At 37.6% G+C, this 12,382-nt stretch overlaps 1 protein-coding gene across 4 annotated transcripts in view; it reads right to left on the bottom strand.

The window, feature by feature from the left end:
* Positions 1 to 12,382, bottom strand: part of GPD2 (glycerol-3-phosphate dehydrogenase 2) — a 128,997-nt gene that overhangs the window by 76,634 nt on the left and 39,981 nt on the right. For all 4 annotated transcript variants that reach the window (XM_019727175.2, XM_019727174.2, XM_074336576.1 and 1 more), the window contains exon 3: positions 2,219 to 2,390. In XM_019727175.2, the coding sequence (XP_019582734.1) occupies positions 2,219 to 2,390 (172 nt within the window). The remainder of the gene's footprint in view (positions 1 to 2,218; positions 2,391 to 12,382) is intronic.

Genomic DNA, 12,382 nt, shown 5'->3' with positions numbered 1-12,382 from the left:
TTTCCCCCACGTGCACTGACTCCATGCTTTTCTTCCTGCACGTTCTCTCAGATTGGAACACTTTCAGCCAGCAATGTTTGCCTAATAAAATTCTACCTATGCTAGGTAGCAGCTTTCTGTCTCCTGACCAAATATGACTACCGTCACCTTTATACATCCATAACGCCCCCAACCCTTTGGAAAGGCATGTAGTCTCTGTAATGTAATTCAGTCTATGCAACAAGTAGTAAAGAGCTGTGAGCACCCTAAAGGCGTAACTCTATCACTACTCATCTTTGTATTTTCATGTAGTACCTTGCATACTGCCATGCATACAACAGGCACTAAATGAACATTTGTAAAATGGAAATAAAAAGAATTGCTATATATTTCAGTACATAGCATGAACATAATTGGAGACATCAAGAAATATATTTTTCTGAATCCTACTGGGGAAATTATCCTCTTTAACACAGAAAATTATTACCTGGTAAATTCTAACTCCTGGGGTATTCCCAGAACCTGGGGTATTCCCAGAACCTGGGGTAGTCCCAAACAAGGCCTCCCATTATGTTGGGATGTCCATTCTCTTCTCGAGACCTCCAGAGGAGAGAGTTGAGTTACATCAAAGCTGGAGTCTGCCTGGCAACAGAATAGATTCCAGTGCCTGTATTTTGAATTCATCATTATTTAGAAGTGACAAAAAGGACCTACCTAGTCATGAAGTCTACATGGAACAAAACTTAGGTATGGGTCCTGTGCAATCATAGTAAATCCAGGGCATTCTTTTGTTTGTGTGTGCCTACATGTCCTTAAATTTATTTCATTTCTGTAAGAGTAAATTGTACTAGATATGTAAGGTAATTAAATCTAGGGTGGCTGCAGAAGTAGCTTAATCTGAGAAAAATTATTCCATGTAATAAATTATTACCATTGAGTATAAAACTGTAGTGAATATTGAGCCTTAGATTGCAACTAAAATATCCAGAGTGAAAGTTCCTTGCAGTAGGACTCTGTCCCAGTCAATACATCTAAGGATGGTCCTGGACTATTTCTCCAGGACAACGGATTCTCAGTCTTTTGTCTTCATGTTAGTAACAACCGCTACAATACTGTCTATAATTTATTGAGCTTCTACTTTGTGTGACAAGCTTTATTTTAAGTCCTCTTCATAATTACACATTTAATCATTAACAGAAGGTATTTTTTTCTTCGTTTGAAAGATGAAAAATGTTAGAGAAATTAATTTGCCCATATGTGTGCATGCATGTGTACACATACATACACAGGGTGCCAAAAAAATGTATACACATTTTCAGAAAGGAAAACTGTATTAAAATTGTAATACTCAATATATATTGATAACAAAAGATTAATACAAGTCACGTTTAACTTCTGCAAGTATAATACAAGAAGGGCTTGAAGTGGTTACCATCAGCATCCAGATACTTCTGATTATGGCGAACTACTGCTTGAGCAACGTTGACCAAAGTGTCCACTTGTATATATTTTTTTGGCACCCTCGGTATATACATCAGATAAAGCAGCTGAGCCAGGATATGTACTCAGATTTCCTTGACTCCAAACTTACACTAATAACCACAGGGGATAAAAATTATTTTATTAAATATATCATATCTAAGAGCATTGGTGTTCCATACTAAAATTGCTTTCCATGTTTCCATTTTTAAAGAATTGTTCATCCTGTCTTTGCTAATGCTGACTGCGACAGAAGTATAGGTTACCAACAGTCTACATATTCACATAAACTAGAGTTTCCCAAACTATAGTCCGTGTTTCACTGGAAGAAATGATTTTAGGAAAACAGGAACAAAAAGAAATATTTTAATAGAATAATTCACTTTAATAAATCTTTTCTACTCTTCGCTGACCCCAATGTGATTTCAGGTCATATACAAATATTTTTATTTCATCTAGTTAAATTTATTTTGCTATGTATTTAAAAAAGAAAATTAACCAGAACATTAAATCAGTGAATTCACAAGTATATAAAGTTTTCTTTTTAAATAAATTCAAGTGTAAAAAAAGTTATATTTAATTTTAAAATTGTGCAAGTGCCTATATTTAAAAAATATAAAGGTGCTTCACAAAGGATGGAAAATTAGTAAATACAGCAGAAATGTGACTTCACTATAGGGTGCCTACTGTGTGTTTATACAGGGGAGGAAAGATGAAACCTTTCTTTACCTGTGTTACATCCATGCACATCAGGACTCACCTCTGGTGACAGCATCTAGTGCACAGCCACATCCTGTTGCTCCTCCTCCGATGACAAGGACATCGAATTCAGATGTGTTTTGCAAAGTCAGTAGCTGAGCTTCTCTGGAAGGAGGCTCCCTGTTGACAGGTTCTGAAACGTACTCTGCTGCTTCCACATAGGCCAGGCTCATCTGATGTAAAAGCAGATCATTTTCAGTTGTTCATCTGGACTGCTGATTTAACCAAATGTACAATATGATAAAAGAAGAGATTTGTAAGGAAGAGATACCAAAGCTAGGCCATAGCCCACAGTCCACACGGAGTTACAGGACCAACTGCCTCGGGGGAAAAAGTCTTTAAAATCTGTTGCTTTTTGTTTTTCATGAAGCACAACTATTGCCATGGAACAATTGGTTTCAGATTCAATATCTCAATTGCTGGTTTTGGTTTCATATACAGACAAGTTTAATTATTTCCCACACTGTACAGCAATTCCCAAATACCTTGTCTAAGACAAATTATAGAGAACATAAGGAAATGTTTTATCCAGTAGCAGCAATTCATTCAAGTAACATTTAAAAGTGTTGAAAGGAGGAGGAAAAAGCACTTTATGACTTTCTGCAATTTCTTAAAAGTATGTGTTCTTCATTCCTTAACTCCCCTGATAAAAATATTTTTTAGAGTTTGGAGATCTACAAGTTTAAGTCAGTACAATTAAAAAGAATCTGTTTAACAGAAGTTATTATCCAGTTTAAATAATCATCTAAGGCCAATGGGAATGATATTTTTCAAAGATTTTAGTCAGAGGCTTACCCATTAAATACTTTAATAGAAAAATTACAGATGTTACATATTAAATATATAGGATTTCGATTTTGGAACGCTTTAACAATAATTCAAGCCCACCATAGTCCCCCTAAAGAATAATGACTTTCCCTATTTCTAGTTCTTTCATTAGACCCTAACTTATTATCCTAAATTCAAAATGACGCTGGTCTTTAAAAACAAAAACAAAAAAGGAGTTGCCAGAAGTCAGAGTCAAAAGCCTAGAAAAATAGATAAGTATCTGTTTTATTCCAAAACTAGGTTCATTCACAATATTGAACAGGGCTGACCAACACTGCTCTAAGAGTTCAGTATCCACAGATATGTTTTTCTTTTCTTTAAATCACAGCATCAGCAGAAGCCATAATGGCAGTGTTTTTCCCATTCTGCCACAGGGGCCCGTATGAAGCTCTGAACAACAGAGCTAAAGCTTGTGCAAGAAAAAGGTGATTTTAACTCTGACCAAGAAATTGTTCTAATAAGTGATTTTTTTATTCCTTTAAATAAAGTAAACCAAATTGCTGCTTACAGTTGAATTTAATTATAATCTGGCCAATTGGATTGCTATAAAAATAAACCCAGAAGCCACAGACAACACTGAAAGAAACCTGCATTCGAGTCAGAGGGTCCTAAGTGCAGGTCCTAGCACTCTTAGTTACCATAATGTGACTTTTAACACATTATCTCTCTGAGCCTTGGTTTCTTCCTTTGTAAGATGGGACAAAGCCCCTGTGATATTTCTATCTCTACGTCTCTGAGTTGTCCTCAGTCAGAATGAAATATGAAAGTAGTTGGTCACCTATAAAGTATCATCAAAGAGTTATCGTTGTTGTTGTTGAATTTGATTCCTTCATAGCACATAAAAGGGAACTTTCAAAACTTATTTTACTATCATAAAAACAAAAGGGTTGTAATCACATACATAATTTTTTAGGCTATTAATTTGGATGCTAAGCCACAAAAATCTTATTTTCCTTTCTATAACTCCTCCTGCTAATAATCATTTCCCTGTGTTCACATTTACATACATTTAATATAACAAACTACATAAATGTAACTGCTAGGTTCTGTGGTGAACATAACATCTTTCAGTCACAGTCTATGCCTTCCATCATTTAATGAGAAGAAAATATATATATATACACACACAGATATACAGTATTTATATACATAACAAGTATGTAAAAAGAACAAATGCCAAAATAGAGAAAAAAGCACCAGTCTATGACCATTCAGATGAGGGAGGGAGAGTCTTTTATTTGAGGATATCAATTGGGCCATGCCAGATGGGCAGGACTTGGACATGAGACTGACAAGTGACTAAACTGCCAGAGCGTTTTCACACATCAAAAGAATTTTGCTGACATTTTCTGTTTGGTAAGTTTTCTAGAAATACTTGAAAAATAAATTTAAGGACTATATAATGATATACTTCATTAGAACTTGGTAATACTAAAAGCCTCATATTCTACTCTGCTAACAGGTCATAACTATGAATATTAAACTCAACTGAATTTGTTTTTCAGCAAGAATGCTAGATTTGACGGACATCTCTCCTGCCTTGTGGGCATCTCATTCCACTGACTACTGTTCCTCTTGTCTTAAACCCCTGCCTCATCCTTCTCAGCAGCGTGCTATAACCTGTCTTGTCTTAAAAAAATAAAAATAAACACACAAAAAAAACACCCCATATATGTTTCTAACAACCACCCTAAAAATTCCTGAGAGACCTGTATACTCTTGCTTTGCCTACTGCCTTACCTCCTACTCTCTCCTCAACACACACCTCGACTCACTGTAATGTGGATTTTCACATCACGTTACACACACCATCACCACCACCACCAAAACAGGCTAATGGCCCACTGTGCTGCTAAATCCAGTGAGCACTTTCCATCTCTCATTTTACTTATCATCTCAGCACACACACAACTGTCTACTCACTTTGGCATCTGGGAAACAACCTTCTGAATTAAGGTATCTTTCTCTCTCTCTCTCTCTCTCTCTTTCTCTCTCCCCCTCACCCCCCCATACTCCCCTCTTTTAATCACTCTCTCCTAGTTTCTTCTGGATGTCTCTCTACTGCCCAACATTAAACACTGAGGTTCCTCTTGGGTCTGTCCTAGTAACTCTTTTCAGATCACTAAAAATTCTCTCTCTCTCAAGAATCTCTTCTACCTTCATATTGTCAGGGATCTTTTATGACACACTAATTCCAATTTTGTTGTCCTACTCCAGAACCCAGATATCAAATTAACTACTTGCACCTCCATTTGGATGTCTCACATACATCTCAAAATTGAACTGATGACTTTATCTCATCAAACATTTTTCCCTGTCAGTGTTCCCCATCTCAGTAAAGGTACCATTGTACATCTGACTAGTGCCACTCACTCAAGTCCCATATCTAATCAATCACTGAGTTCTATCAACTCCACCTCCCAAAAACTTCTCACATCTAGTCACCTCATCTTCACTGCCACCTTTGAAATCAATGTATCTTCCCTTTTCCCTACGCTAATGTGATATTCTCCTCCAGGTCTTCACACATTTACCATGCTGCCTTCCAAGTCATTCGCTACACTGCAGCTGGAGTAATCGTTTTAAAACCCAAGTAATGTTACTCCCATGTGTAATATCCTCAAGAGCTTCCAATTTAATTTAGGTTAAAGGTAAGTGCCTTTACTCTAGTTTCCAAGATTCTTCACAGTCTTTTAGAATAGACAATACCAAGTGCTGGTGAGGATTTAACACATTGCTGGTGGAAATACAAAGTGATACAGCTATTTTGGAAAACAGTTGGGGTGTTTCTTATAAAGTGAAATATACATGAAGCATACAACCGAGCAATGCCCCCTCTCCCCCACCCACCAGGTAATTACTCAAGAGAAATGAAAACCTGTGTTAATACAAAACTTTTAGGCACAAGTTTATGGCAGCTTTATTTATAATTGCCAAAAATTAGGAAGATCTCAAATAGCCTTTAACTGGTGAATGACTAAACAAACTTGTCAGATATCTATGCAATGGAGTAATAACAGACAATAAAAAAGAACAAACTACGGACAGATGCAACAACATGAATGAATTTCAAATGCATTATGCTAAGTCATGGCTTGGCAAATTATGGTTTTCCACCCGAATCTGGCTGCCACCTGTCTTAATAAACAAAGTTTTATTCAAACACAGTCACACCCAATCACTCATGTACAGTCTATGACTGCAACAGAATGAGGAGTTGCAACAGAGAATGCATGGCCTGCAAAACTAAAACATGTACGTAATACCTTGGCCCTTTACAGAAAAGTTTGCCAATCCCTGTGCCAAGTGAAAGAAGGTACACTCAGAAGTCTACATATGGCATGATTTCATTTATATGATGTTCTGTAAAAACAAATGTATAGGATCAGAAAACAGATCACTAATTGTCAGGATTTAGGGGGTGGGAGAGGAGAAAACTGACTATAATAGAACTTTTGAGGATGATAGAAATGATCTATATCTTGATTGTGGTGGTAATTACATGACAGTATATACTTATTAAAACTCACAGAACTGATATAGTATAAAGAGTAAATTTTATGACATGTAAATTATACCCCAGATTATACATCAATAAACTTGACTTAAAAAAAATAATAAGTAAATATGTATACAGCCTTAGGTGCCAGGCACTATTATAAAGGTTTTCCTCTTTTCTACTCATTTAATCCTTACAATAACTCTATGAGTTATGTACTGTTAAGAACTCCATTTTACTGCCGTGGGCTACCGTGTGCTGCCATGAGGGGCCCACGACTGGCGATGGACTGCCTCAGCGGGTGGGAGCGGTGGGGGGGGGTGCAAGGTTCCTAACACCAGCATGGGCCAGGGAGCTGTGTCCTACACAACTAGACTGAGAAACAACAGCTTAAACCAGAGTGGGCGGGGGAGGGTCGAAGAAAGGGGAAGAAAAAAAAGAACTCCATTTTATAGAAGTAACTGAGACACAGAAGATAAGTAATTGGACCCTGATTATGGTATATGGTAGCGCTGGGAATTAAACCTACACAGCCTGGCAACAGAGACTTTTACATTGCTATACCATACTGACAACATATAATTTGAGGGGAAAAAATAAGAAACGGACTAAATAGTTATAATAGGATGAGATATCACTGGTTGCCAAATGCAGAAAGTTTTTTTTCTTGGTATGGTTTTGCTGTGGAGGTTCTGCAGAACAGTCCTTTCAAAACAATTTTTCTTGAAATATATGGCACTATTGAGAGCAATTTATTTAATTCCTGACACTACATTTAAAATAACATTTTATTTTTGTTTATTTTTTTCATAAAAGCTGGAAAGTGTTGCAACTGAGAAGCTAAGCACCAAGTTTATTTTAGAGGCAGTAAACATAGCCCAAGGCCCTACTTCTAATTATGACAAGAGAAAGACTCATATGGCTTCGAGTCACAAAAACACATCTGCACTCTACCTTCCCTAGAATATGTTGACTGAAGGGAAATAAAGAAGAGAAAAGCAGCAGGAATAAAACAGTAGTGGTAAGTAACAGCATGCTCTAAGGAAAGAGACCTTTGTGCTTCAAATCTTCCCAGAACTGCCCTATTCTCACCCTCTTTCTTTCTAAGGCCATTTGATTAAACAGGAATTTGGGACATAGGCTCCATTAAAGGATTGATCCAGAGATTCTGGTAGGAGGCTTGGAAAGGCAAGATGCCCTAAATCACTTGAGAGACCAAAATATGTGTTTGTCCTGAGAAGACACCTAACCCACGATCACTTACTCATCCAATCAGTATGTACTAGGGGCCCTCAAGGATTCTACACACTGGAGGACAAAACAAAAAATAAAAATAAAGAGGAAATTATACTATTGCCTACTAGCTGGATTTAAGATAGAGAAGAGGCTACAAAGAGCGACAGGAAGCACCCCCAAACCAAACTTGAAAGGTTTCCTAAAAACGATAGCTAAATCAGGTCAAAAAAGACTAATAGGCATTAGCTGGGTGACAATACCAGGAAAAGGAGTAGGAATAGCCTGTGCTAAAACCAGCAGACCTACTAGCGAACTGGTCAGCACACTACTTTCTTAAGAACAGGAGCTATCCATTCAATGTTTTAAAACTGCTATACTTCAGATAACTATTAGGAATTTCAACTGAGATAAATCTGCTGAAACTGAACAGCCGTGCTCCCCGGAGGCAGGGCTCGTGCGCTCTTGTTAGGTAGGCCAGGATCACCACTCACTGGCATCACACTTCCTTTTACCAGTCTGGCCCCTGTAGGCAGAAGTTTCCCAACTCTGGCTTGAGGAGGGGACAGGACAAGCCAGGCACTACGGGATTCAGGATCTATTTCCTAATTCAGCCATTGATGCCAGAAGAAAGGAGAGCGCAAGACACAAAGCAAACTGCTTTTGCCTAGCACAGTTCTAACCACAGCTCCCCAATAAAAAATTCTTATTTTGATAGAACAAGGAGAATATCTGACACTTAATATTATTTTAACGTGTTTTTTCTGATTATATTTAATTATGATGGGCTATGGGGAAGTAGAATTTTTTAATTAACTTGTGAGCAAATTTTCATCTATGTTTTAAAAAGATAAAATTCCTCCAGCATTCTGATTGCAAACATACAGCTTTTGTCAAGAGAGCGGCACACTGAACACCGACATAGAATTGAACGCCAAGTTCATAATCTTTGAGAGTTTACATCCAGAGAACAGAACAGGATTCAGAATGAGATCAGTTTTACTATGTCTCTGCACCATTAGACTTGCAAATTAAAAGAAAAAAAAGAAAAAAACCTAGACATTTGCAACTTCGGGTGAGACCGAAAACAAGATCTAATAATTAGTGTCTATTTCTGAAAGAAGTGCATATTTAAAGACCACAGGCAATTAACAACCACGTTGTCCTGTAATCATGTAGAGTAATAATTGGAGTAGAAAGTAGGGTTTCATGCAAATCACTTCAGACTGCAACTATCATTCTCATTCTCTCCCATATTATATGATTCAATCAATTGATAATGGAACCGTTAGATTTAGGGGAAATTGCTTCATGTTTTGTTCTCACTGAAATAGACTATGTTTGTATATTCCTGGAAGAAAAATGCAACAAGCATCCTTTACAGTGAATCTTAAGATGTTTTAATGGCCTTCACCTCCTGAATCACTTTGTGATTCTAAACAGTGATGGTTTTTCTTATACTTACATGACAGAAAGCAACATTTCGCAACATAAACATACTCAGTGAGGGGTTCATGATTACTCTGCAGGAAGAGATGCAAATGGGTAGACTGTTGCCTCTACTGGGGACCAGACAAGAGAAAACAAAGAGTCCTTCCTTTTGGAGTGGCTGAGAATGGATCTCTAGTTCACCTCGAGGGTGCTATCCAGCCTTTAAGTGGCTGGGATTCGTTTGAGAAATCACAGAGAAACTCTTTTAATGGCAATCATAATTATCATTATAAAACTTTTTATAGCTGAAAAATAGGGAAAACTTTGGCTCTGTGTAAATCTTCAAAGAAATTCAAATCATACTAGGCTATATGATCGGCGGTTTCAGGGATGTTTTATCGGTTTTCAGATACATAGTTTAAAAACATAGAATATGTGTTTGGAAGGGTCTAAATTTGATATTGCTTTTCAATTCCAATAGTGTGCTGAGCAGTAGAGAATCTGGAGAGGAAGCCTGAGATCAGGGAGGGCAGAGAGGGAAGAAGATGCAGAACTATCACCTACCTGGCCTCTGCTGGACCACACACGCTAACATGTTAGCTCCTGTAGGTCTCACAATTACCACAGATGGGAGGCATCTTTTGACCACTGAAGAAACTGAGTTTTGTTATTCCTCGGGCAAATAACTGAGAGAATCAGAATTTGATCCCCAGGTTGACTCCAAATCACGTGTCCTCAGCTCTGCTGTCATCTTTGCCTTTTATGTGTGGGTTACCTGGGCCCAGGGATCCACCAGCCTCCTGGTACCAGCAATGCAGGGAGTTGTTGATGGCAGCAGTGTAATCAGAAGTCCTAGGGAACCTGCCTAACTGTAGCTCGCCACATTGGACAGTCAAGGTGACGCCCAGGGTTCCATAACACAGCACTTTTCCTTAGACACCTCCCTAATGCATACATTTGGAAATGGCTACAGAACTAAAAGAAGGTTCACTCGTCCCCCATTCCTCTCAGGTGAATAAAATATTGACCCAATGAGCCAAATGACCACTTCCAAGCTTTGCAATCCAGATGGCCCTGGGCTACATTATTTTAGGCTCAAATTTGTGACGCACACTTTCCATTTCTCTGTGCATTATTTTATCAAATATCTATTTGATATTTGATATATATATATATATTTATAACTTTTCTTTGTATTCACAAGCGTTTAACTAGATCTCAGATCTTCTTTGTTGAAAAATCACAAAGGGCAAACTAAGGCAAGTAAAATTAACACTGCCTAACTTATCTAAAGCATCTATTTTCTTAATTTGCAAAACTTTACCTAGAGAAACTCTAACTAGCATAACACAATTTAACCACTAAGCAGGAAGATGGGGAGAGGGAAGCTAAAGGACTCTCCCCAAAGCACTTAGAGAAAGTTTCCTCAGTCCCACAACAAGTTTCTTAAGGAGGCCTTAAAATGAATAAATAGTTGAAAATGAAATGCAAAGTCAAATCAAAATGAATGTCAATGTTGCTCAGTTAGCAACAGCCTAGAAGCTCACCAGCTGTCAACGCTAATCATAGCTCAGCCGTTGACTCACTGTGTGACCTATAGCAGTACAGTTAACCTCGCTGATTTTGTATGCCAGCAGTAAAATAGCATCACAAGCTCCTCGAAGGCCTGATGTGAGTTAGAACTCAAAGATATTGCCATGGCCCCACTTTGGGAGCTAAGTGTTAAATAAAAACCAAAATTATAAGGAAGATGATAGGATGCTCTTCAAAGAACATTTCCAGCTCTGTCTGCATAATTTTAGTGCTTTAATGAAACATGCCTCTGAAGAAACAGTTAACCATATAGAGTAGTTAAGAATAGTTTCAACTGGCCTTATCGAAAAGACAGTGTATTCTGAATCTTCATCAAGCTTTAGCTATCAGACAGCCTGAACATATTTAGTTGTGTTTCTAGGAGAAAAACAGTTCTTCCAGGAATCTACACAAAGGTTTCTAGACAAGAGAAGCAAATGAATAAGAGTCTTTGGCATAAACTTACAATAAAACTCTCATCAAAAGAAATATAGCTCATTTGTCAACTACATTAGAAACTAAAGTCAGGACACAGATGTAAGAGCTGGATGCTTAACAAAACTTTTTCTCTTGAGACTTCTGGAGATCCCTACTGGATCACAATGCCTTGCCTCCCTTACAGTTGGCTAGAAATAAGCCAGTGGATCAAAAAACCCTATAATGTGGCAGAGCCACTAGAATAAAGGGATATAGGTTCCTGAATAATTGCAAGAAACAAGTCCCCAACTTATCCACATTGAACTGTAATGTGAGCAAGAAATAAACCTTCATTGTGATAAGCCACGAGGTTTGGGAGTTGTTTATTACACCGAGTAGCTTACTCCCTTAATGCACAAATAAGAGACATGTTTAGCACTACAACCAAAGAACAAGACGCCTACTTTGTATGTATTTCATACACGGTTCAGAACCTTTCTCTAATAGGTGGGGCCCTATCATTTATGGAAAAATAAACCCATAGAGATAAAGCTCCAAAAGGACAGATCATCACATGCAAGCCCCACCAAACCATGGTGCGCAGATATTTCTACCTTTGTATTTCACAGAATGCTGATGCTCATGGCTCTATAAGCAGGCAGGTGGAACCAAGAACCCTATTACTCAACCACTAGTCCCTTCTCCTCCTACATACACATTCTTCATATGGTAGCTAACAATATAGTTTCCGCCTAAACGTTAAAATCAACAAAAATGGAGACTATTTAAGAACAGGTGCTGTTACAGCACTTTGTAAGATTTTTTTTTTAAGAGAAAGGCTGTTTATGAACCTATGAAAAATGCCTCTGGAGATGGAAGCTTATTTACTCAGAGAGAATAAACAAGTCTGGTAGCCTGAATTGACTCATGAAGTTAAAAGCAATCTGCTAAGCATAAAGCAAATGTGTCACGTGATCATTTCAGCTACATCACTGCTCAGGAAGAGTTATACTAATTTCAACCCACTTTACGCTTTAGCTTAGGAACCAGGTTACATTCTTAAAGATATTATTAAATGTGTTAAAAATATATATAGTTATATTCAATCAAAGATACTACTGAAGAGTGATGCTTAGGTGGTATTTTTATCATTTACATTTTCTTAATTGACTTCATGTCCTAGAT

This window comes from Rhinolophus sinicus, linkage group LG01, assembly GCF_036562045.2.
Source record: "Rhinolophus sinicus isolate RSC01 linkage group LG01, ASM3656204v1, whole genome shotgun sequence".
NCBI lineage: Eukaryota > Metazoa > Chordata > Mammalia > Chiroptera > Rhinolophidae > Rhinolophus > Rhinolophus sinicus.
The sequence above is the reverse complement of the archived record's forward strand: the minus strand, read 5'-3'. Positions and strand labels throughout refer to the sequence as shown.